The sequence below is a fragment of the Mus musculus genome, chromosome 13 (assembly GCF_000001635.26).
Source record: "Mus musculus strain C57BL/6J chromosome 13, GRCm38.p6 C57BL/6J".
NCBI lineage: Eukaryota > Metazoa > Chordata > Mammalia > Rodentia > Muridae > Mus > Mus musculus.
Window position 1 is genome coordinate 27,093,192 of NC_000079.6, and position 27,511 is coordinate 27,120,702.

A 27,511-nucleotide genomic window follows, 5' to 3' on the forward strand; every position below is an offset into this window, starting at 1 on the left:
TCTGACTAAGGGTTTATCTATCTAGCTGATTTTCTCAAAGTACAAGCTCCTGGTTTGGTTGATTCTTTGTATAATTCTTTTTGTTTCTACTTGGTTGATTTCAGCCCTGAGTTTTATTATTTCCTGCCATTTACTCCTCTTGGGTGAATTTGCATCCTTTTGTTCTAGAGGTTTCAGATGTGCTGTCAAGCTGCTAGTTTATGCTCTCTCCACTGTATTTTTGGAGGCAATTGTAGCTATGAGTTTTCCTCTAAGGACTGCTTTCTTTATGTCCCATAAGTTTGGGTGTGTTGTGGCTTCATTTTCATTAAACTCTAAAAAGTCTTTAATTTTTTTTTTTTTTATTTCTTCCTTGACCAAGTTATCATTGAGTGGAGTGTTGATCAGCTTCCATGTGTATGCAGCATTTCTATTATTTATGTTGTTAATCAAAATCAGTCTTAGTCTGTGGTGACCTTATAAGATTCATGGGTTTATTATAATATTTTTGTATCTGTTGAGACCTTTTACCTCATTTATTGAGAGAAACATTTTACAGTGTTTCTGGTTAGTGGAAGAGATTTGAGTTTAGTAAAACAGACTAGAAAAATTGTCTGTTAGAGCTATAGAGAGGACAAATGTTCATATAATTATTGACAGCATTGATTATAACTAAAAACAGTAGGAAACTTTGCAGAAGACATGGCAGACATAAGATCTTGAATTAAGGTGATGTATAGGAGGAAAAGTCTTTTCTCCTGCTGGCTGGAAAATGAGTAATCGATCAGTCCAGATGATCTTTCTGATTTGGAGAATGACTTGACCTCTCCAGATCACATGGGGGATATGCAGTATGACAAATATTGACGCATACATTGTGTTAAATGTAAAGAGGATGCTAATAATCCTCAAGGAAGAATGTTGCTTATCAATAGACATTGACTCAATCTGGCCCCGAGCTCTCCTTGGGTTCAGGTATAGTCTGGTAGTATATATAGGAGGTAGAAAGTTGAATGAAGTGAACACTCAGGTGAAGCAGATTTCCTCACTTGGAGCCTACATTGTGGTGGATCTTCTCAGAAATGCAGCTGACTTTGAATCTTTCAGGCTCCGGTACGTTGCCATTCATCCATGTACCTCTCTGTAAACCTCAATATTGCAGACATATTCAAGATGTGTTTGGAGTGTAGATTCTTTTTTAGATGTGATATGTTTTTGTTTGTTTGTTTCTTTCTTTGTTTTGTTTTTTCGTTTTGTCAAAGTGCCTCTTAAACATTTGTATTTAGACCTATTGATTACAGTAACAATTAACTCGTCTATTGAAAGAAACATTTTACAGTGTTTCTTGTTAATGGTGGAGATTTGGATGTAGTAAAACAGTCTTAGATAGTTATCTCAGGTTTCTGTTTAATGGTTAGTCAAAGCTCCGTGTGTTTACAAACTACTTGAAAAGCTACTTTGGAGCAAATGCACACTGTGAGATGTCTACTACATTTTCAGTTCTCTAATGGAGAAATGTTACCATTTTTCTATATTTTCTGAGTTATGAAAATAAGTACCCTATTAAGCAATAGCAAATCGAATATAACGGCTGAGGACCCTCAGAAAAGACAGCATCCTAAGATAATCCATCTGTTGTAACCAAATATGCATAGATTATTTCAGTTTGTTTCTCTGACAGCAGGAATGCAATTGTTGCTGCTGGTGTCAAGCCTACTCCTTTGGGAGAATGTGTCCTCCAAACCAACTGCCATGGTGCCCACTGAAGACCTGTATACTCGTTTGGCTGAACTGTCTCATAATACATTTATCTTGGCCGCAGATGTGTATAGGGAATTTGTAAGTAATGCCCTTGCCTCTGGATTCTTATCTAAAGGGGCCTTCAACTAACTAAACACTAATAAAATTGGAATGTTCTATGTATATAGTTCCAAATAATTCACTTGTTATAGGTTATTGATTCATATAGCAAAATGTGGAATGGGTAGAATATAAAGTTTCATTAAAATAGCAAAACAATTGTAAAGAATTAAATGACATTTTAAATTTTTCTATAACTTTAAAAATAATAACTTGTTTTGAACTTTGTCACCGGAACATTGATTTCCTGGTAATTTACCCATGGGTTCTGTCTTCATGACCATTTTATACTTACTGATCTGAAGATACATAGTACAGGAGAATTGCATTTAAGTTAGGTATATGGAAAGAATAAATTTAGAAAAACCCAAAACTATGATGTACTTATATGAAAAGTATATTACTAAATAAAATTGATACCATGACGAAAAGTGAAAAACAAAAATTAACACAATAGCTGTTTTTAAGTTCACAAAGGCTAAGAATTATGGTTTATCATTTTCAGGAAAGTGTCTTAGTGCATTTGAAGAGATGATTTAGAAACAACATATATTATCTTTTCTTCAGGGATATAAGGTTCAGGGTCTGCCAGTGAGGAAACAATAGAGAAAATTTCCATTGAAAATTGAGTTAATGGATTATATACCCTTACATTTATAGAGAATATACATTTTCATTGTTAGTTTCCTTCACTTGTTTTTCTTATACCCTTTATTCATTTCTCCTAATCTTTCAGCAGTATATTTTAAATAATCCTTTATTTATTAATTAATTTTGTATTTTCCTAATAAATACATTATGCAAGTATATTTTTATATCATTAATATAGAAATATTAAGTATTTTTGTGAATTCTAATGTTACTCACTGCTGAATAATTCCTTTAAACATGTCCAGAATTTAATAGTTAATTGTTGACTGTATCAACAGTAATGAACTGCACATTTTTTACAACCTTTGTATGAAGGAGACCCTTGGTAATATTTGAGAGCAAATTTATAAAGTCACAATCCCTACTCTAAAAGGCAAGCCATTTTTTAACCAATAAAAATAAGATATGTATAAAACTGCATAAAAATAATAATTCTATGACTCTTAGCCAAATCCTAGGAAACATAATACTTAAAAATATATTAATCAGGCGTTTGGGGGCATATTGTTTTTTTCTTTGCAAATAATATTAGCAAGGACAATTTAAAAAGTGCAGTAAAGAGGGGAAAAGATGGGGACAATAGAAAACTAGCTTGCACATGTAGGAGAAGTAAAGGGTAGGCTTATTATATTTCCATTAATCCACTATTTCAAATATTGTAAGATTCTTAAATATAAAAATGTGTTGTTTTTCAAATGTAATGTTCTTATAGACATGTATGTTTCCATTCAATTATGAAACCTCAAATGAATCAAAACGTTTAAATTCCTCCAGGATTTGGATTTTTTCGATAAAACTTGGATAACAGACAGAACACTTCCCCTGTGTCATACTGCTTCCATCCATACTCCAGAGAATCGAGAGGAAGTCCACGAAACTAAAGTAGGTTTTCTCCTTGTTTTGTTTTGCCAAACAAATAATGTTACATGTGGGCTAGCTTTTCTATATATGATTATTAAGCCCATAGAGGTGTGGTAATCTCAGAATTAATAGATAAAGGTAGAAGGGTTAGATAATAATGACATCATATAGTTGATAACATTAGCACTAACTTAGATGACTGCCAATTCACATTTTTCCTAGTTCTAACTGTCTAGATAGAAGCCAGTTTCATCATAACCTTCTGTTTGTCACCTGGGAAGTTCTTCCCTCAATTGGAAACTCATTCTCGAATATATTTATATACATACAGGGTAAATACCAATCCAGTTGTATTTGTGGTATGGCGCTAAAGGATCTTCTGCTGGCAGCACTTCTGAACTTTCTTCCTAAATTTCTAAACTCTCCAGGACCTACTTCTGTCCCTTCATTGTCTGCACAGTCTTTCCTGTCTGGTCTGCCTTCGCTTGTATCTTAACTGAAAACCAGCTTCCTAAGAGACTCCTCTGTAGGCCGTCTCATGCTCCTCAGGATGACTTCCATTTTGATGAGGTCTTCATAACTATCAAGAAGATCTAATGTATATGTGCTACGATTTCTTCCCTTTGACTACCTATCATAAATATTAGAGTTTGATTTACAAATAACTAATATGTAGATTTACCTCACATACATAATCTATTCACTAGTCATACTCATATTAATAAAGCAAATAACATAAACAACATACTCTCATAAATAAATTTACTGCATAAAGAAAAATAAAAGAAATAGAGATGGAGGAAAACTTTTGTACCCACTTACTTTTCTAGACAAAATATTTAGCATTCTATTGACACAAAACATTTGATGATAACGAACAATTTCTGATTTTTGGGATGATAAAGGGAGTCTCCAAACTAATTTCTCTTGCTTGCTGAGTAAGAACTTACATTAAATTTCTTTTATATCATGCAATCACTCTTTTTTTTTAAAGATTTATTTATTTATTATATGTAAGTACACCATAGCTGTCTTCAGACACACCAGAAGAGGGAGTCAGATCTTGTTACGGATGGTTGTGAGCCACCATGTGGTTGCTGAGATTTGAACTCTGGACCTTTGGAAGAGCAGTCGGGTGCTCTTACCCACTGAGCCATCTCACCATGTAATCACTCTTAATCATTATTGTACAATTCTTCTAAAATCATGTATGCTATCAGCACTGGCTTGTCCATTTCCTACATTAATGTAAACCTTTTTAGAAATTCTGACTGCATTTCATTCTGGTCTTTATTTTTGAAATCTCTAGGACTCCTCATAGCAAAAATCTAACAAAAATCATTTTATTTTGTATTAGCCTGGAACTGTGTTAACACTTCTTTGGTCAAAATTCCATTCTGATTTCTACTGATACCTGAAATTAAATAAATCCCTGTAATAGTTTTACTTCTGCTCATGTCAATACATATACAAATTTTCCAGAGCCAAAGGGTGGGAATCAGGCAGATACCTGAAAAATAAAATTTTGAAAACCATTTTTCTTCAGTAATCATGGTTTCATATTCTATATAGAAGTCTCAAGAATATGAGAAACCAATTTGGCTGAGTAGTGTAGAAATTATTTGAGCCACTAGCTTCTAACCGTGTTACCATCTATGTTATGAGAGATATGTTTCTGGACACCTACTAAGCCCTATGGACCTTGTTTTTTCTTAGATAGGGAAGCAATCTAAGGGAAGAGATTTAATTAGGACAGATAACATAATGTACAGAAACACAAATTATCATCATTTTGAAAGAATTATTAAGACCTACTTAGTGTTATTTATCAAAGTGGAATTCAGGAGCTGAAAATATTCATTTACACAACATTTATATGGTATAAAATATTTGTAAAGTATGAAACCATTAACACAGTATTATTAATAAAAATATACTGCTGTTTGCCTCCTTTGTGAAAAAAACCACAGGCGTCTAACTATTCATCTCTGTGCCACCTCGTTTAATGTGATGTTCAATGATGTTTTCTTAGACTGAAGACCTTCTGAAAGCAATGATCAATGTTTCAATTTCCTGGAAAGAACCTCTGAAACACCTGGTGTCTGCACTGACGGCTCTCCCAGGAGCTTCTGAGAGTATGGGGAAAAAAGCTGCTGACATTAAGGGCAGAAACCTTGTAATTCTGGAGGGACTTCAGACAATATACAACAGGGTGAGTTGTTTCTCTGAATGTCTTTGTTGATGCTATGTACACAAATGGTAAATGGTATAATGCAAAAAGATTTTTGAAATGCTCAAATCCAAGGGTATTTAATAAGAATTCCACAGAACATTAATCTCCACAGAACTGCTGTGCCTGAGAGGAATTGGGAAAGTTTCTTTCCTAGATGGGGTGGGGACTCTTGACAATTCAGAAGATCTTATGACAATCATTTTCTGTATTGCTTATACATTAACACATTAAGTGAAATATACTTTTCATATAGAAAGTTTCAATAAAGTACACAAAATATAGAATAGATGAATCTGAGAAGAAGAAAAGAATCAGGACACTCTATCAAAACTAATATAGTATAAATGGCGTGCGCGCACACACACACACACACACACAGACACACACACATTTATATACATATATATATGTGTGTGTGTGTGTGTGTGTGTGTGTGTAATTGAATGTGGAATTTTTAAAAAGTCAGTCAGAAGTTATAGAGAGAGAGAGGAATAGAGAGAGAGACAGACAGACAGACAGACAGACAGATATTGCCAAAGAGCACCTTGCATGTTCACCATCTGTTTACTTGTATAAAGATATAACTTGTATGAGATCAGTGTCATATCAGAAAATATATATGCCTGTCTCCAAATTCTGTTTTGGTGTTTAAGTTCCTTATATTAAATTCCATGGTTTCTCACCAAGAACTTAAACACCTCTATTTTCTTCTAAATATTATTTAAAATTTAAAAGAAATATGCACTGGGAGATGTCTCATGTCTCATGCATTTTGGGAATGTGTGAGGACTTGCCAGTTCCAGATTTTTATCTCAGAAGAGTGATGTGATGTTTTCACTCTATAACACTCAGACAAGGGAATCAGATTGAAGCAGACTGAAGATTAGATCCATGTAAGAGTAAGAGTAAATGTCTCAAAAGTCAAGGTAAATGCCAAGGTGAAAATTTACCCCAAATGAGTGCTGACATCCAAATCTTGTGTATTTAATACTACAAAAAAATGAACTATGCACACATGCCCACACACACACAAACACACACACACACGAGAGAGAGAGAGAGAGAGAGAGAGAGAGAGAGAGAGAGAGAGAGACAGAGAGAGACAGAGAGAGGATAATGTCAATAATACCATTCCATTCGATGTTTAGACTCAGGCTAACATTGAAGAAAATGAAAATTTTGACTACCCTGCTTGGTCTGGACTCGAAGAACTGCAGTCACCTAATGAAGACACTCATCTTTTTGCCGTTTATAATCTATGCCGCTGCATTAAAAGGGACATCCATAAGATAGACAGCTATATCAAAGTCTTGAGGTGCCGAGTTGTCTTTCAGAACGAATGTTGAGTGCCCACCCAGCGAAGCCCTGCCCACATGGTCTTTGTTGAACCAGACTTGTAATGCTTTCCCCTCCTCAGTTATGTAGAGCTATAATGGAATTATTGTCATAAAATAAAATAAAATTATTTAGATTCAATGTGAAATTTGAAGTGTCTTGTTTCCCTTTAATATCATTTGGGTCCAGGCGTTGGTGATGTGTTGCATGTAACATTCTCAAGTTTGACAGTCACATAAGCTATTGTAGATCTCAGTGAACAGAGGTAGACAAATTAACACAACCAAAGAGATTGGCACAATTCATCAGCTCTGTGATATCAAGAAGATAGATATATCTGAGGTAGTTTATTTAAAAAACATTTTATTAGCAAATTGTTAGGCTAATAACAAATAAGTTCAATTTCTATTTTACTATTCCTAATTACAATTATTTTAAATATTCCACAATATACAAGTGGAGAAGTATGAAACATATATGTATTTCTCCAGCCCATCTGGCACCTTGATTATCTTTAAGGTCAGCTTAGAAAGAATCCACATGCTTAGATTTATGTGGTTCTGTCAACATTTCATGTCATATCCAGGGTATGTGACACTCTCTTCACCCTCCAGATTTTAAGGTTTCATAGCAGTGAAGGCTGAATGTATACATTATTGATGTTTCTGCACTATCCCCTTTCATTAATGGTGTCTGAATTTCTTGAAAACAAGGATAAATGAAAAAAATTGTGATAAATTAATTTTGATAATCACAGAATTTTAGTGAGTTGGTTGCAATGAAAATGAGGTGTTTCTATTCTGGATTTTTTTTTATCAAGTATTTTCTTCAATTACATTTCCAATGCTATCCCAAAAGTCCCCCACACCCTCCTCCCCCCACTCCCCTAACCACCCATACCCATTTTTTGGCCCTGGCGTTCCCCTGTACTGGGGCATATAAAGTTTGCCTGACCAATGGGCCTCTCTTTCCAGTGATGTCCGACTAGGTCATCTTTTGATACATATGCAGCTAGAATCAAGAGCTCTGGGGTACTGGTTAGTTTATAATGTTGTTCCACCGATAGAGTTGCAGTTCTCTTTAGCTCCTTAGATATTTTCTCTAGCTCCTCCACTGGGGGCCCTGTGATCCATCCAATAGTTGACTGTGAGCATCCACTTCTGTGTTTGCTAGGCCCCGGCCTAGTCTCACAAGGGACAGCTATATCACGGTCCTTGCAACAAAGGCTTGCTAGTGTATGCAATGGTGTCTTAATGTAGGAAAACATCATGGGATAGTGTATTAAGTAGGACACATGTTCTGTATAGATTCCATTTTCTCTGTTAGAACTTTGTAATCTGTAACATCCTTTCTATCTTCTGCCGATAGTCTTCGCTCTCTGAATGCTTATTACTAAAGAAAAGTAGTTCAAAATATACCCTCCATGAAATAACATGGTTTTCTCACTCATCGGACCAAATCCAGCAGTGAACTGGGAACATGGATCCATCACTATGGGCACTCTCCTGGGATGCTCACCATTTTTTTACTGCCTGTTTTGATACATTCAGAACTGACTAGAAGTACAATTTAATCGCAGGCATTAACCAGTAGAATTTGTAGTCCCTTATTTGAAACCAAGAGGAGTTCCTTTGCTGACAAACATCAGAGAGTGATGTTTGTGTCATGGTAATTCTATACCACTACATTGTGTGTAACACAAAACATTAAAATAAAAAAGAGTTATTTGTTCTGCCTACAAAGAATAATTTGCTCAGCAGAGCTCAGCTTGTTTTTCTAAGAAAATTTGGTTGATAACTAAAGTTATTGCCTATTAAGCTCAGAATAGAGTGGAATAAGAGGTAACCTTTTTCTTAGTTTGAATGGAGAGTTCAGGTATTTATAGGCAATATATAACAAGAGTCAGATGAATTACCCTAATCATGGCATGTAACAAAAAACCAAATATGCAGTAAAATTAAATTTTTTAATTAGAAGTATGAGATATAATTCCTATTTTTTTCTTCTTTTTCTCTTTTTTTTTATTAGGTATTTTCCTCGTTTACATTTACAATGCTATCCCAAAAGTCCCCCATACTAACCCCCCCCAATCCCCTACCCACCCACTCCCCCTTTTTGGCCCTGGCGTTCCCCTGTACTGGGGCATATAAAGTTTGCAAGTCCAAAGGGCCTCTCTTTCCAGTGATGGCTGACTAGGCCATCTTTTGATACATATGCAGCTAGAGACAAGAGCTCCGGGGTACTGGTTAGTTCATCTTGTTGTTCCACCTATAGGGTTGCAGTTCCCTTTAGCTCCTTGGGTACTTGTTCTAGCTCCTCCACTGGGGGCCATGTGACCCATCTAATAGCTGAATGTGAGCATCCACTTCTGTGTTTGCTAGGCCCTGATGCAACATTGCTTACATGGTGAGATTATGAGCTCCTTAGTGTTTGAATCTACATTCTCTCTCTCTCTCTCTCTCTCTCTCTCTCTCTCTCTCTCTCTCTCTCTCTCTGTGTGTGTGTGTGTGTGTGTGTGTGTGTGTTCTTTTGTCTCTCTGTGTGTGTTTTGTGAGTTTTCATCGATGAAGCTGGCACTTATGCACCTGGATGCCCATTCATTTGCAGATGTAGTTTGATGTCATATATCTTCCCCAGTCACGCTACACTTTATATTTCATTTTCTTCTTTGCTCTCTGAAAGCGAACTCGGTGATTTGACTAGAATGGCTGGTGACTGAGCTCCAGGCGTTGCCTGTTTCAGTTCTCTACCAGGTTTCTAGTCTATGTACCAGCTATGCATTTTGGTCCTGGGGAGCATCGCTACTTTGATCTTTATGCTTACAGAACAATTCCTTATGAAGAGAAAACTAAATACTTTTGTATAAATACTTTCCAAATTTCTTGAGTATTAAGCAACATTTTTCTCACATTCACCTTTCTCCATTTTCTTTCTTATAACTTTCCTTCATAATGAAGTTGCTTTCATCTAGTCTAAGTATTCATATATCTAGAAATAAGCAAAATTAATTTGCTTTGTAGGTCAGAATCCAAGAGCATTTGAACACTTTAAAAATAAAACACTAAAGAAACAAGTCTTTCCCACATTTATAAACAATGTAAAATACAAGAGAACATGATGACATGTCTCTTAATGGTGACATTATAAATGAAGTCAGAAATTTTCACCCAATATTAAGAGGAATCATAAGTGCTATATAGGGTCATCATTTGGATACGCAAACTTTATATGCCCCAGTAGAGGGGAATGCCAGGGCCAAAAAGTGGGAATGGGTGGGTAGGGGAGTGGGGCGGAAGGCATGGGGGACTTTTGGGCTAGCATTGGAAATGTAATTGAGGAAAATACATAATAATAAAAAATATTAAAAAAAGAAGCAGTAATGATATTTAAGAAAAATTAGCCGTTACTAATATTCACACCAGAGTAAGTCCATATTCTACTGCTTCTAGGGTATTCAACTTAAGTGACTACATTTGAAGGAATTTTTCTGAGGTAGAAAGAATAACAGTAGCCATCTTTAACACAGACAAACAAATGGTAGAAAAAATATTGATCTTATAGATGGATAGGTCACATCATGAACACTAATTGTATTATTTGAGAAGAAAGGAATTTTTAATGAGGTTTCCCCCAAGTTTTGATGGTTACATAAATAAACAAATGTTATATTAAGACCAGAATCATCGATGGGGAACCCGAATCAAAACATTTTAAATAAAATTCAGTGACTGATGGCAATGAGAATGTGAAAGTGTAGTTCCAAGGTGCTAAGGCTTGAGAACTAGAAAACGGAAAACCTGATGAAATACTGACAAATGCATAAGAAGATTTCTAACTCTTCTTTAATAATATGAGGTTCAACTCCATTCTGACTTTCATATATTTACACATATAGCTCTTTAAAAAAGTAGTCAGAGGGTCTGCACCCCTATAGGAGGAACAACAAAACCTGACATGTGAGAGGCTACCATTACTCAGTTGGGATGACCTCATCTAAAATTGCCAACACTGAATAGATGGATCCAGAATAGACCACCACCAGTAGATAGTCACACCTCCCTCCCAACCCCCAGTTAGGCTGAGAGCCACCTATACATTTTCAAAAATTTTAACCAAAAATTGTTCATATCTTAAGGAATTGAAGGGACAAAAATGAAGCAGAGACTGAAGGAAAAGGCCAGTGATCCCAACCAAACATGGGATCCATCACTTGGGTATACACCAAATCTTCACACTACTACTGAATCCACATTGTGAGTGAGGAAAAGTAAGAGGAAGGACTGAAGGAGCTGAAACAGATTACAACCCCACAGGAAGAACAACAGTGTTGTGTATAGTTTTGTCCACACTACTTTGTGTTCCTGGTTTTTCACACACACACACACACACACACACACACACACACACACACATATTCTTCCAGAAGCTAGCTTGCATTCTCAGCTAGCTTGGACTTGCAGATGAAATACACATACACAGTTGGTTATTTTTAAAATGCCTTTTAGCTCTATATCTGGGCACTTCCAAGTCTTCTGTGCCTCCAACTCTACCTTAAATTTGCTGCCTGATGGCTTTTTTTGCAGCCCATTGCTCTTACTGCCCAAGACACTTTCAGGCTGGCCTTCTTTGGGCCACTTTCCTTTTCAGCCTGCATTTTGAAAGATCTCCTCTGCAGCTGCAAGTCTCTTCCATCTCTCTCCCTCAGTTCTCTCCATTCTCCTCCTCTCCCTAGCCTGTGGGAACCTGGAAGTCCTCTCTTTCTCTCTACCCAGCCATTAGTCATTGGTATTTTTTTTTAACTAACAACTTTCAAATTTTTATTTATATACTAATTATAAAAAATAAGCATTAGAATCCACTTTATGTTATTTAATGAGTTCATTTTTACACTGTACATACAGAATCAATCCAAAATAAAACAGAAAATAAAATAGTACTAAAACAACACAGAATCCTATGAATAGATATGAAGTTCCTTTCTAGTTGATACAATAAACTCCAAATTAGCTGAAAGTGAGACATAAATGCAAAAGTTCATATATTACTCTGTGACAAAATATAGATGGAAATGTGTATGAACTTAAAATGCACAAAATATCTGTACATTTGATATAGATATTGTATCAAACTTTGACAAACAGATAAATTAAAATTCATCAATAAAGTAATAAAATTTCTATTTGATTAAAAGTTATATTTAACCACATGAAAAACAAAATATGGGACAAATTGAAATATTAAAATGACAGTATCTGAAAGTACTTCTACCTATGTAAATCAAGCAGTTAAAATGTATATGATTCAATTTTCAAACACTTAAAAAATAAAAAATTTAAAAAAAACAGTAGAAAACAGTCTTTACAAGGATAGTAGTACAAATGGCTTCAGCTCATTGTTTATCTAAATGAAAAAGAGAATCATTGTGAACCATCAGTTATCTCTCAGAAAGGCTGCATGGAAATTGAAAGACATGGAAAATTTAGTATAGGCATTTGAATGTTGGTAATACAGATGGTAATTTTTTTTTACATTGTATGTAGAAACCCATGATGCTATAAATTTAGGGGAATAATTTTCAAATTATTACAAAGTTGTATATATATGCTACATGGTCAGCAACTACATTCCTAGGTATTTATTCATGAATATAAAAGCATAGATTTAGTGGAGATTTATACATAAAAGAGCATTAAAAGAGATAGATGTATGCTAAAGAAAATCCAAAACAAAAACCTAACAGTCCTGTCTTTTATGGTTATGTAAAGGGTTTGACATGAACATCACAATGTACCTCACAAATGCATGCAAAATTTCCAAATTGATTAAATTCCTTCATATACAATTTAAAATTTTTTTTAATTAGATATTTTCTTCAATTATATTTCAAATGCTATCCCCTTTCCTAGTTTCCTCTCAGAAAATTCCCTATATCCTTCCCCATCTCCCTGCTCCCAACCCACCCATTGCCACTTCCTGACCCTGGCATTCCCCTGTACTGGGGCATAGAATCTTGAGAAGACTAAGGACCTCTCCTCCTATTGATGGCTGACTAGGCCATCCTCTGCTGCATATGCAGCTACAGACATGAGCTCTGGGGGTGCTGGTTAGTTCATATTGTTGTTCCTCCTATAGGGCTGCAAACCCCTTCAGCTTCTTGGGTACTTTCTCTAGCTCCTTCATTGTGGACCCTGTAATCCATCCAATAGATTACTGTGAGCATTCACTTCTGTGTTTGTCAGGCTCTGGCAGAACCTCTCAGGAGACAGCTATATCAAGCTCCTGTCAGCAAGCTCTTGTTGGCATCTGCCATAGTGTCTGGGTTTGGTAGTTGTTTTTGGAAAATTTCTTTATTTACATTTCAAATTTTATTCCATTTTCCAATTAATCCCTCCACCCTAATCCCCCCTATTACATCCCCCCTCCCTCTGCTTCTATGAGGGTTTTCCTCCACCCACCAACCCATTCCCACCTTCCCACACTCACATTCCCCTACATTGGGGCATCAAGCCTTCACAGAACCAAGGGCCTCTCCTCCCATTGATGCCCCAAAAGGCTATACTCTGCTATATACATGGCAGAACCTATCCCATATACAATCACCAATGCAGACACTATTGTGGATGCCAAAAAGTAAATGCTGTCAGGAGATCAATATAGCTGTCTCCTGAAAGGTTCTTCCACAGACTGACAAAAAAAGAGGCTGATGCTCACAGCCAACCATTGAACTGAGCATGGGTTATCCAATAGAGGAGTTAGAGAAATGATTGAAGGAACTTAAGGGGTTTGCAACATCATAGGAAGAACAACAATATCTACCAACCAGACACCCCCAGAGCTTCCAGGGACTAAACCACCAACCAAGGATTATACAAGGAGCCACTGCCATCTTTATTGATAGATCAAAAGCCAATTGGAGACCTCCAGACTCAGTAATCAGATTCTTGATTCAAGCATCAGATTCCTGTAAACAGATTCCTGATCCAAGCATCAGAACCACTTCCCTACATCTCATTTTTTTTGACAAAAAAACCTAAAACCCACACCAAACCACCACCACCACCACTACCACCACCACCACCAGCACCTCCACCACCACCACCACCACCACCACCAACAACAACAAAAACAAACCAAAATCAAAATAAAAGAAAAACCAAAACAAAAGAAAAACTTCTTCTCTCAGACCTAAATAGATCAGAACAATAATAATCATGCAAATTACAAAATATGATATACAATTAACATCCATCCTATCATATTTATCAATTAAAGTAATCTACTATCATTCCTAACTTAGAGATAAACTTCTATGCCTTAATTGTATATAGATTTAGCTTGTAACACCATCTGAAATCCATATTAATTCTTCCTTTATGATTTCATTAATGGTAAACAACTTATGTTAGCATGTGGGACTATAATTAGTCTTCAACCCCTTCAGAAACCTGAGAATGAATGAAATATTACCTGAGTATATAGGAAGCATCCAACAAAGCTTCTAAAACTTAAAACAGATTATAGAGACAGCTGACTGCCTGGACAACCCCCAATTCCTAAACATTGGAGCATCTGTCCTCTCTTTTCTGGCCCAGGATCATCTGACAGATCTTTGTAAAGCAAGATTATAAAGAACTGTTTATCATGTCTAGATCTATTAGTTGACTATTCTGCACAGTGTGTGCATTTTGGACAGTATTTTGTCTACAGATGAAGTATGTAATTTATGCGTCATGGCTACTTTGCCACGAAATGTTTTATTTTTATAGATTTCCAACTTTTTTCAGTCCTTTTAGTGTATATTTTTATATTTTTTATAAAATTATAAAATTGATAAATTACAAATATTCACATAAACTGTAATATAAATAATATTAATTATAAATATAAAACATTTAATTTTTTAAAAAATTAAAAATTATAAGAATAATATACAAATATTATATTACTGTACTCTTTATATTATATTATTGCAAAAATGTTTCATTGACTTGGTTAGACTTACTCCATGAGATGTTTTTCTTGTATTATGAGACTACCATTGAGTTAAAATTTCCTTTATCTCTTTCTTGGTTCATTTGTTATGTAGAGTTACTATATAAAAAAGCTAGAGATATTTCTGTGTTAATTTTGTATTCTGTTACTTGTTTTTGAAAATTAAAACATAGGTCCTTTTGTAAATATTTTCTTATATATTAGAAGAGAGTGTAGTATTATTTTATCAACATTTTTTATCTTATAACTATGAATTCTGTAGTACTATATACTACCTCTTTTGATGTAATAAAGGCACTTGGAATATAAGTAAAACAAAATTAATTAGTACCTTGATGACTTTATTTCTTTTTTCTATACCCTTTATCTTCTTCCATCATGTTATTGCTCTTATGAAGACTTCAAAGAGACAATTAAACAAGCAAGGAGAGATTATGCATCATTGTGTTATTTGCTTTCAGAAGAAACACTTTTATTTTGCATCGAATAATATTTGGTATGGCTTGAAGTAATTGTCATATGTCAAATTGTCATATGACACATATATATAAATAATTTCTCTAGCCTCTTTAAGACATTTATCATAAAGTAAATTGGGTTTTCTGTTATAAAGGGATAAGGAAAAACTATAACATAAACATCAAATATAGCAGTGGATAGGAAGGTAGAATAGACTTGGTAATAAGGGAAGTGGTAATTAGTAGTAATGGTTATTTTCAAAGCAATGAGTAAATAACAATAGGAGACACTTTCTCAAATATATACATATATCAAAGGAGTTTAAATAGAGTTATCGTACAGCAAGTTACAATAACCCAAGTAGATATTGTGTATTAATGTATAAAGTCGCATTTTTAGGAATAGAAAATATCTTTTGGAGTAATATTCATTCTGGTGCCATAGAACTCTACAGCTACTGCAGATGTGATGAATAGTATTGCTTAAACTCCAAGACTCAGTTGTGGAAGACACCACTTACCTGTATTATAGAAAATAGATAAATAGAGCCGGTACTCAACTTAAAGCTTCACAAGTACTAGATCATATTATCGTGATGGAGTTACTATACATATTATCAGAGCAGAAAAGGAATCATCAGTCTCAACCAGCTAGTGAACCATATGGATTGCAATAATGGTCTACCTCCAAGATAAGTCCACCATTTAACATGGCACGAATAAAATGAAATAACAAACTTCTCTTTGATTGAACTTTAGGGCTGCTTATTAGATGGACTCCATACTAGACATAGTAAATGAGGGCAAGATCTTGAGAATAAATACATCATAAGTGTCCAGTGGAAAAACACACTGCAATTTGTCTGCCGCACACAAGGAACAATACAATTATTCCCATTAAATTCATCTATTCCCATAAATCAGTGTAGTATTTAACCCACATCCAAGAGCTTATAGTAGCAATAGTTATTAATTAAAAGAGAGATGCTGGGCACTCTGCAAGGTGTAAGGAACTTTGGAATATTCATACATAAATATCATGGATTCATTAGAGTCCCCATGTCAAGATTCAGGGATCTACATAGAACATTAAGCAGAAAGATGGCAAAACAAAGAAAGGATTTCTGTCAAAACAGTAGTTCCCAACCCAACAGGGTAACTATACAAATGAAAGGACATGGGCTTTGACATTATGTACAACCCCTGAATGAGATTAAGCCATACAGAATCACACAACAGAGGAGGGACGTGGACACAACATCTCACCATTGCCAGGAAGCTTATTGCAATACGTAGCTTCCAGAAGCAGAAAAATCAGATTTCTTCAGTGAAGTGACATATTATATAAGCTAAATGTTAGGGTGGGTACCAATTTATGTAGATAGCTGAAAGAAGCTGAATTTTACGTTATGATTGATTGACTGATTGATTGAACACTTATTTATTTATTTATTTATTTATTTATTTTACTGTTGTTTAGAGGGAGACAAAACTGCAAGTTGTGTGGGTAGAACATGAGGACTAATCTTAGAGGGTGTATTATGTCATAAAATAAAATTGCGTTAAATTCTCAAAAATAAACATTTTATAGGTAAAGAAATTTTAGACATCTTCTAAAATAACACTCCATTTTAGTCACTGCTGGAAAACAAAAGCTTTCTAAGCTCTTCAAAATGAAGCTTTTTAGACAACTGACACCCCCAACAGTTTTTGAAAGGGCTAGTAGTAAGACGTTATGCCATTTTTCTATGAAGATCCTTCACAGACACAGGAAATTTGGAAAAGAATGAAAGGAACTCAATGAAACAGTAGAAGGAGTTTAAAAGTAAATGAAGAATGAAGTGGAAAATCATGTACATAAAAGTCAGATCATATTTTCTATGTTACCATGCAGTAACAGAAAGTATCTGAGGCCAAACAGAAGTGGCTTGTTCAATGTCAGCAGTGTAGGAGTTCCATTGAAAGTAATGTTCACTCAACTGACAATAATGTGTGGTTGAGGAGATGCCTCAGCACATAAAGGCACTTCCCTCTGAGTCAGGCAAAGGGAAGGAAATCCCTATGACCTATTTTTTTTTTTTAAGGAGAAACCAAATCTGGAATGATTTCATCTGACATCCACAGGTAGGTCATGTATGTGTGCCCATATGCATGTCTCCATAGAGCAACACATATATGAAAAAAAAATAATGCAAGAATTGTTTTTATAAAAGTTTATATTAAATTGGAAAGTGATATACCTGAAGACCCAGCTATACCACTCCTGGGTATATACCCAAAATATACCTTACCATGCCACAGAGCACATGCTCCATTATGCTCATAGAGGCCTTGTTTTCGACAGTCAGAAGCTGGATATTAGCCCAGAAAATTAGAATATCCAAGATACAAAACACATGAAACTCAAGAAGAAGGAAGACTAAAGTATGGATACTTTGCTCCTTCTTAGAATGGGGAACAAAATAACCATGGAAGAAGTAACAGAGACAAAGTTCTTAGCTGAGATGGAAGGAAGGACCATCCAGAGACTGCCCCATCCATGGAACCATCCCATATACAACCACCAAACCCAGACATTATTGCATAAGAGAGAAAGTTTTTGCTGACAAGACCCTGATATAGCTCTCCCTGATGAGGTTACCCTGTAGTAACAGAAGGTATCTGAGCCCAGAAGGTATCAGTGCCTGGCATATACAGAAGTGGATGCTCACAGTCATCTATTAGAGGAAACACAGGACGTCTAATGAAGGAGCTTGAGAAAGTACCCAAGGAACTAAAGGGTTCTGCATCCCTATAGGAGGAACAACAATGTGAACTAACAAGTACTCCCCCCCCCCACACACACACACAGAGCTGTTTCTCTAGTTGCACATGTAGCAGAGGATGGCCTACTAGGCCATCACTGGGAGGAGAGGCCCTTGGTCTTGCGAAGATCATATGCCCCAATACAGGGGAGTGCCAGGGCCAGGAAGTGGGAATGGGTGGGTTGGGGAGCAGATTGGCAGGGAGGGTATAGGGGGTTTTGGGGATAGCATTTTGCCCCAACTGGTAAGAAGGACACATGCTCCACTATGTTCATAGCAGCCTTATTTATAATAGCCAGAAGCTGGAAAGAATCCAGATGCCCCTCAACAGAGGAATGGATACAGAAAATGTGGTACATCTACACAATGGAGTACTACTCAGCTATTAAAAAGAATGAATCTATGAAATTCCTAGCCAAATGGATGGACCTGGAGGGCATCATCCTGAGTGAGGTAACACATTCACAAAGAAACTCACACAATATGTACTCACTGATAAGTGGATATTAGCCCCAAACCTAGGATACCCAAGATATAAGATATAATTTGCTAAACACATGAAACTCAAGAAGAATGAAGACTGAAGTGTGGACACTATGCCCCTCCTTCGATTCGGCAACAAAACACCCATGGAAGGAGTTACAGAGACAAAGTTTGGAGCTGAGATGAAAGGATGGACCATGTAGAGACTGCCATATCCAGGGATCCACCCCATAATCAGCATCCAAACGCTGACACAATTGCATACACTAGCAAGATTTTATTGAAAGACCCAGATGTAGCTGTCTCTTGTGAGACTATGCCGGGGCCTAGCAAACACAGAAGTGGATGCTCACAGTCAGCTAATGGATGGATCATAGGGCTCCCAATGGAGGAGCTAGAGAAAGTAGCCAAGGAGCTAAAGGGATCTGCAACCCTATAGGTGGAACAACATTATGAACTAACCAGTACCCCGGAGCTCTTGACTCTAGCTGAATATATATCAAAAGATGGCCTAGTCGGCCATCACTGGAAAGAGAGGCCCATTGGACTTGCAAACTATATATGCCCCAGTACAGGGGAACACCAGGGCCAAAAAGGGGGAGTGGGTGGGCAGGGGAGTGGGGGTGGGTGGATATGGGGGACTTTTGGAATAGCATTGGAAATGTAAATGAGCTAAATACCTAATAAAAAATGGAAAAAAAAAGAAAAAAAAAGAAATGTAAATGAAGAAAATATCTAATAAATAAAAAGATTAAACACGAATTTTTAAAAACATTTTCTTAGTTTAAGATTCAGCAATTACTTTTATCACTTTATCAAACTAAAACTTTTTTTAAAAATTTGTAATGGATTTTTAAAAAATGAATTATTTCTAAATCATTAACTATTATTCTCAACCGACATGGCAAACTTTAATTCCAAATGTAGATTTTAATTATCTTGAGAAAGAAAATATGAAGGTTTCCTTCCCTTTTGGAGAAAAGAAAATAAATTTATTATATAGTGCTTCCAGTGTGCATGCAGGAAGACTGCTGCTACAATTTCATAGCAGAGATGAAACAACTGGCCATGAAAATAATGTAATTTCTTTTGAGAATCTTCACACAACTAATTTTTTTCTTCACATCCATGCTACTTTCCTCCCTTTCTCTTCTGTTCTCTGCTTCCTTAGTTTTCTCTTCAAATTCATGTGCTGTGATTTAATCCTATAGAATCTGCTAACTACACTGTATATGTGCAACAACATTAAGATTATCTAACTTAGCACAGGAACCATCTCAGAAATTCATCCTTGCATTTAGTATAATTTCTCCTGGTTTCATCACTGACACTAACATCAAGTTATAGCACTTCCTTAGCTACTCTTTCATAATGATGGCTTTTTTAAAAGGTTGATTACATGCAACTCTTATGCTTATAATCATTGCTGCTGTGGGTTAATATGTGCAATGGAACTGTCATGTCTGGCAAATAATCCAGGAAGTTGTAGGCCAAATATTTTCTGACCACATATGTCTACTACCTCTGACTCAGGCAATTTTTAAATAAAGTCACTCTTCTATGATTCTTCCATTTAGTGCAGACAACTCCTCAGTGTTTTATAGGTGGGTGAGGACCAGTTAGTAGTTTCTAGGTAAGTCATTATATAGTGCAGCAGGAATTTTTCTGATGAAAGTAAAGAGATACATGAACCTATGTGTATTTAAAGAAACGACTATGGACAGTTAAAAAAGCCTATTCATCAAATACACATTGATGTAATAGTTATAGCCCTAGTCTATGTCTGATGTGGAAACTTAACTAAGTTAAAGGAATTTCCTAAAAACAACCACAGGAACAGTTAGTTTTAATTCTTTTTGATGCTGACTTTATGTGCTGGTGTATCTGTAAAACAATAATATCAGTTTCTATGATTTTTATTAGAAATCAAATTTTAACAGAGGAAAATGAACTTAATTTGGTTCTTTACCTTCTGACTATGAAGTGTACATTTCTTTTTCCACCCATGCCTGGGGAGACCAAAATTACTTAAACAATGCAGGAAATAGTTTAGAGGTTAGATCATATCTAAGTATGACTGTGATGCCACGAATCTGTGCTTATCTTGAGGGTAGCCAACCCTTTTCCTGATGTCTCATGCCAAAAAATTTTTGAGGATTGTAAGAAATTCAAACATCATTGATTTACACAGTTGTACTCTGGGTAGACAGTATAGAAATTCATCTCTTATTGATTGGTAATTGCTGCTGAGTCAAAAAGCACAAAACTGATGTAATGTATCACTGAAGAAATAGTGACAGTTTGATAGCCAGAGAGTAGCACATGGCCATTTTGGTCAGAATGGATACTCAAAAAAAAAAAAAAAAAAACCGAGTCATAGGATAATGGTTAGCATAACACAGGTTTTGGATGATCCGAGCATTTAAATAATCAAGAGGGTTTGTAGAAAAAAAAAAAAGTTTACTTCAGTCCTTCCACCAACTTTTCCATTGGGGTCCCCATAGTCAGGCTACTGTTTGGCTGAAGGCATCCTCATCTGTATTGATCACGCTCTGGCAGAGCCTCTCTGGGGAAATCTATACCAGGCTCCTGTCAGTAAGTGCTTCTTTGCATCAGCCATAGTGTCTGAGTTTGGTGTTTGCAGGTGGGATGGATCCATTTATGGGGTGGTTACTGAATGGCCTTTCCTTCAGTCTCTGCTCCACTCTTTGTCCATGCATTTCATTTAGACAGGAACAATTCTGGGTTAAAATTTTTGAGATGGGTGGGTGGCCTGATCCCTCAACCAGGAGTCATGGCTATCCACTGTATATGGTCACTAAAAGTTCTCTCCCCCCTCTTTTTTGTTATTTTGGCTAGTGTCACCCCATTGGGTCCTGGAAACCTCTTTCTTCCATGGCATCTGGGAGTTTCTATTGGCTAGGAAGAACAATATCAAGTAACTGACCCAGACTTCCCAGGAATTAAACTACCAATCAAAGAGTATACATGGAGGGATCCATGGCTTCAGTTGCATATGTAGCAGAAATCATTGGAAGGAGACACTTTTGGTCTTTTGGAGGTTCCATAACCCAGTCTAAGGTGATGCTAGGAGAATGATACATGGGGAATACTTGTAGGGTGAGATAGGAGTAGGTGGGTGGGTGATGAAGCACCCCCATACAGGCAGAGGGAAGACGGGAGATGGCATAGGGGGCTTTTGGAGGGGAAATGTGAAGGGGGACAACATTTGAAATGTAAATAAGTAAAATAATCAGGAGTAAAAGGGAAAGTTATTTTTATGTTAAGACAGCATTAAATTCACAGGTCATTTTCAATACCATTGATATTTTAACAATATTAATTTTCCAATGTAAGAATATAAATAGTCTTTTTTTGTTTATTGTGTCTTCTATTTTGCCCATTATTATTTTGTTGTTATTCTGAACCTTACCTAGTTCTGGTATCTATTTAATGATGGCCTACAAAAAAAAATTTGGAAAAGTTCTCTCCTTTAACTTTTGACATAATTTTTAAAGAATTAAAGTCCTGTTCAAATATTGGTTAGATTTCACCAGCAAAGTTGACCAATCTAGAATTTTCATTTGATGGGAAAGATTATATTGTTTCAACCTTAGTCTTCCCTTTTAATTTGCTTATGATATCTATTTCTTGCAAATACAAATTTTCCTACCAAATTAAGGATTCCATTACTTCGACAAAGTAGGCAAATGATACAGGAAGGATAAGAATGAACCTGATCACTGAGTTTCCTTTGACACCGAGGGCCTCTGAGGGAGTCTCCTATGAGCCTTTCATTCATTCGTGGTTAGCAAAAAATGGAATACAACCAGAAAATGTGAATTCTATTTTTATTTTTATTTTTTGGCAAAAGAAGACTAACGCATTGTTGGTTGGAATGTAAAATGGTAAAGCAGGTATAATGTAGAATTTTCTTAACACCATAAAAGGACAAAACCAGATGATCCAGAAATTTCACTTCTAATTATACAGACAAAGTCAATTAAGATTAAATCAATATGAAAAAAAAGTATGTCTGAAAAAAACCCCACAAACAAGCAAATAAAAAAACCACACATATGTACCTAGAAGCTAAGTGACATAGTATTGGTTTGTGGTCAAGGTACTCGGGCATCCAAGCATACTCCCTGTTATATTACAAATAAAGACTATGAAAGAGAATTAGTCATGTAGATATATGTTTAGAAAATATAAGGGGTTGCTTCAGCATGAAGTATAGGAAACTTATATTATTGCAAGTGATTGGAGACATTAAGATAGAAATTTAAAATTCATTTTTGGACTCTCTAAGTAAAACAAATTGGTCAATAAGGAACCTGTAGTCACCAGATTCCTGTAGTACATGTCACAGGCTTAATGGAGTTTGACAGGAGAATGAGTGTAGCAGAACCAAGCAGGCTGTACTCCAATTGACCTGGTAATGTACCTAAGTATCCGCTCAAATGCTTTCTTCTACTTAGAGGGCAAGTATATTGCAACATACCAAGGTGAAAAAGCAAGGTCCAGGCAGAATGATGCTACATTATAGATAACTAGAGAACTTTCTCCTATCCATTCTTTCAAAAACAAGTTGCTCTTTAATAGTTGATAAGCCTTGATATTTTCTCATACTCCAGCAAACATTGTTAAATTTTATTTGTATTTTTAAAGATTCTTATCTCAAAGCAGCTCACCATTTGTAAATGCTCACTGAAAGAGAACTATGCTTTAAATGGCTTACTGGCCTAATAAATTGTTTTGGAAAGCAATAGACACTAGTAAAATAAAAAAGTAATAATTTACAAGAAATTCATCAGTCATAGAAAATGAAATGCCAGACATCTATATGTTAATTGATATCTCAGTATGCAAAGTCAGTTTCTTTTCTAGAACTTTTTCATAGGATGCACAGGACACCAAATATTTACACATGTTGCTTCCAATGTTGTTGATTGTGTAGCAGATTAAAAAGGTTAGAACAATTGACAAATAAATTGAATATTTTGGCCAAGCAACATTTATTTTAGTGACTAATGCTATAGAATCTAGTAAAACATAGAACATGTCTCATGATTCCATGTGTCACTATGCAGAATATTTCAAGATAATTCCCAAATTTCTTAAAAGTGAGTGTCATAATACAGCCATAACAAAGTGTGGCAAGTAGTGAATCCATGGCAGAGCAGTTAGTATTGTGAGCAACAATTATCTTATTTCCAAACCAAACAAAACAATCTAAGTGTTATATTGTAGTACAGTGAAAATATAGTGCCTAAAATTGTTACAATCTACAGCTAAATGTCATCTTTTGGTAATTTTGCTTCCTTTAGATGTGATGTGCTTGTTGAAATGCCTCTTAAACATTTGTGTTTAGACTTGTTCATTGCTGTAACTTTTACCTTATTTATTTTGTATCTCCTTTTCTAGTTTCTGCTCCTAAAATTCCTTATAACCCCCACAATTTCCCAATGATCCCCAACCCACACATTCCTGCTTCCTGGTCCTGGCATTTCTCTAACTACAGCATAGAAACTTCACAGAACCAAGGGTCTCTCCTCTCATTGATCACTGACTAGGCCATTCTCTGCTACATATGCAGCTAGAGATAAGAGTCCCATGTGTATTCATTGATTGGTGGTTTAGTCCCAGGGAGCTCTGGGGGGACTGGTTATTTCATATTGTTGTTCCTCCTATGGGGCTGCAAACCACTTCAGGTCATTGGGTACTTTCTCTAGCTCCTTCATTGGGGACCCTGTGCTTTGTCCAATGGATGGCTGTGAGTATATACTTCTGTATTTGTCAGACACTGGAAGAGCCTCTCAGGAGAAAGCTATATCAGGCTCAGGTAAGCAATCACTTGTTGGAATACACAATACTGTCTGGGTTTGGTGTTTGTTTATGGGATGGATCCCCAGGTGGGGCAGTCTCTGGATGGTCATCCCTTCAGTCTCTGCTCCAAAATTTGTCTCTGTAACTCCTTCCATGGGTATTGTGTTCTAAGAAGGATCGAAGTATCCACACTTTGGTCTTCCTTCTTCTTGAGTGTCATGTGTTTTACAAATTATATCTAGGTATTCTGAGCTTCTGGACTAATATCTACTTATCAGTGAGTGCATATCAAGTGAGTTCTTTGGTGATTGGCTTACCTTACTTAGGATGATATCCTACAGATCCATCCATTTGCCTAAGAATTTCATAAATTCATTGCTTTTAATAGCTAAGTAGTACTCCATTGTGTAAATGTACCACCTTTTGTATATTTATTCTTTTGTTGAAGTACATCTGGGTTCTTTACAGCTTCTAGCTACTATAAAAAAAGCTGCCATGAACATAGTGGAGTATGTGTCCTTATTACAAGTTGGAGCATGTTCTGGGTATATGCCCAGGAGTGGTAGTGCTGGATCATCCATTAGTTCTATGTCCAATTTTCTGAGAACCGCCACATTGATTTCCAGAGTGGCTCTACCAGTTTGCAATCCCACCAGCAATGGAGGTGTGTTCCTCTTTCTCCACATTCTTGGCAGCATCAGCTTTCCACTGCTTTTATATCTTAGCCATTATGACTGGGGTAGAGTCTCCTGGGTTTTTTTTTTTGTTTTTTTTTTTTTTTTTTGCATTTCCTTGATGATTAAGGATGTTGTACTTTTTTTTTTAGGTGCTTCTCAGCCATTCAGTATTCCTCAGTTGAGAATTCTTTGTTTAGCTCTATATCCCATTTTTAATAGAGTAATTTTTTTTCTGTAGTCTAACTTCTTGAGTTCTTTGTATATGCTGGATATTAGCGCCTCCCCCATGGGATTTAGGGATCACAAAGAATTTTCCCTATCTCTTGGTGGCCATTTTGTCTTATTGACAGTGTCCTTTGCCCTACAGAAGCTTTGCAATTTAAGAGGTCCCAATTGACAATTCTCGATCTTATTGCACAAGTCATTGCTATTCTGTTCAGGAACTTTTCCCCTGTGCCCATATCTTCGAGGCTTTTCCCCACTTTCTCCTCTATAAGTTTCAGTGTCTCTTTTTTATGTGGAGTTCCTTGATCCACATAGACTTTAGCTTTGTACAAGGAGATAAGAATGGGTCAATTTGCATTCTTCTACATGCTAACTGCCAGTTGAGCCATCACCATTTGTTGAAAATACTTTCTTTTTTCCACCGGATGATTTTAGCTCCTTTGTCAAAAATCAAGTGACCATAGGTGTGTGGATTAATTTCTGGGTCTTAATTTCTATTCCACTGATCTAACTGTCTGCCATTGTACCAGTAACATGCAGTTTTGTTGTTATTGTTGCTGTTTTGTTTTGTTTTGTTTTTTTTTAATTACAATAGTTCTGTAGTACAGCTTGAGGTTAGGGATGGTGATTCCACTAGAGGTTCTTGTATTGTTGAGAAGAGTTTTTGCTATCCTAGGTTTTTTTTTTTGTTATTCCAGATGAATTTGGAACTTACTCTTTATAAATCTATAAAGAATTGAGTTGGAATTTTGATGGGGATTGCATTGAAACTGTAGATTTTTTTTGGCAAGATAACCACTTTTAATATATTGATCCCACCAATCCATGATCATGGGAGATCTTTCCATCTTCTGTGAATGTCTTAGATTTCTTTTTTCAGCGAGTTGAAGTTTTTATCATATAGATCTTTCACTTCCTTAGTTAGTGTCAGACCAATGTATTTTATATTATTTGTGACTATTGTGAAGAGCATCATCTCTAATTTTTTTCTCATCCTGTTTACCCTTTGAATAGAGAAAGGCCACTGATTTGTTTGAGTTAATTTTGTATTTAGGTATTTCGCTGAAGCTGTTTTTTCAGGTTTAGGAGTTCTCTGGTCGAGTTTTTGGGGTCACTTATGTATACTATCATATCATCTGCAAGTAGTAACATTTTGACATCTTCCTTTACAATGTGTATTCCTTTGATCTCCTTTTGTTGTCTAATTGCTCTTGCTAGGTCTTGAGTAGTGTATTGAACAGATAGGGAGAAAGTGGGCAGCCTTGTCTAGTCCCTCATTTTAATGGGATTACTTCACGTTTCTCTCCATTTAGTTTGATGTTGGCTACTGGTGTGCTGTATATTGCTTTTATTATGTTTAGATATGAGTTTTGAATTCCTGATCTTTCCAAGAACTTTATCATAAATGGATGTTGGATTTTGTCAAATGTTTTCTCAATGTTTAATGAGATGATCATGTGATTTTTGTCTCTGAGTTTGTTTATATAGTGTATTATGTTGATGCATTTCCTTGTATTGAACCATCCCTGCATTCCTGGGATGAAGCCTACTTGATCATGATGGATGATCGTTTTGATGTGTTCTTGGATTAGGTTTGCAAGAATTATATGGAGCATTTGTGCATCAATATTCATAAGGGAAATTGGTCTCTAGTTCCCTTTCTTTGTTGGGCCTTTATGTGGTTTAGGTATCAGAGTGATTGTGGCTTCATAGGATGAAATGGGTAGAGTACCTTCTGCTTCTATTTTGTGGAATAGTTTGATGAGAACTGGAATTAGGTCTTCTTTGAAGTTCGGAATGAAAGCTGCACTAAACCCATCTGGTCATTTGCGTTTATTGGTTTTGAAATTATTAATGACTGTTTCTATTTCTTTAGGGGGACATGGGACTGTTTATATCATCAATATGATCTTGATTTAAATTTTGTACCTGCTATTTGTCTAGAAAATTGTCCATTTCATAGGGATTTTCCAGTTTTGCTGAGTATAGCCATTTGTAATAGGACATGGTGAATTCTTGGATTTCCTCGGATTCTATTGTTATGTCTCCCATTTCATTTCTGATTTTGTTAATTAGGATACTGTCCCTGTGCTCTCTAGTGAGTCTGACTAAGGGTTTATCTAT

At 35.8% G+C, this 27,511-nt stretch overlaps 1 protein-coding gene across 2 annotated transcripts; it reads left to right on the forward strand.

The window, feature by feature from the left end:
* Positions 1-997: 997 nt before the first annotated feature.
* Prl3d1 (prolactin family 3, subfamily d, member 1) lies at positions 998-7,069 on the forward strand. Of its 2 annotated transcripts, none has more exons than NM_001205322.1 (5): positions 998-1,092; positions 1,661-1,818; positions 3,265-3,372; positions 5,384-5,563; positions 6,733-7,069. In NM_001205322.1, exons 1-5 carry the CDS (start codon positions 1,062-1,064, stop codon positions 6,928-6,930), a joined length of 675 nt encoding a protein of 224 aa, NP_001192251.1. In that variant the 5' UTR covers positions 998-1,061; the 3' UTR covers positions 6,931-7,069. The 2 variants fall into 2 exon arrangements, with proteins under 2 accessions (NP_001192251.1, NP_032890.2); NM_008864.3 differs by having other exon boundaries at positions 1,664-1,818.
* Positions 7,070-27,511: the final 20,442 nt, after the last annotated feature.

What these genes read in the sequence shown, in the direction of transcription:
- Prl3d1 (NM_001205322.1), top strand. Translation starts at nt 1,062, where the DNA reads ATGCAGCTGACTTTGAATCTTTCAGGCTCCG. An exon ending in AGGAAGTCCACGAAACTAAA is followed by an intron (nt 3,373 to 5,383) that starts GTAGGTTTTCTC and finishes ATGTTTTCTTAG; the next exon opens with ACTGAAGACCTTCTGAAAGC. An exon ending in TTCAGACAATATACAACAGG is followed by an intron (nt 5,564 to 6,732) that starts GTGAGTTGTTTC and finishes TTCGATGTTTAG; the next exon opens with ACTCAGGCTAACATTGAAGA.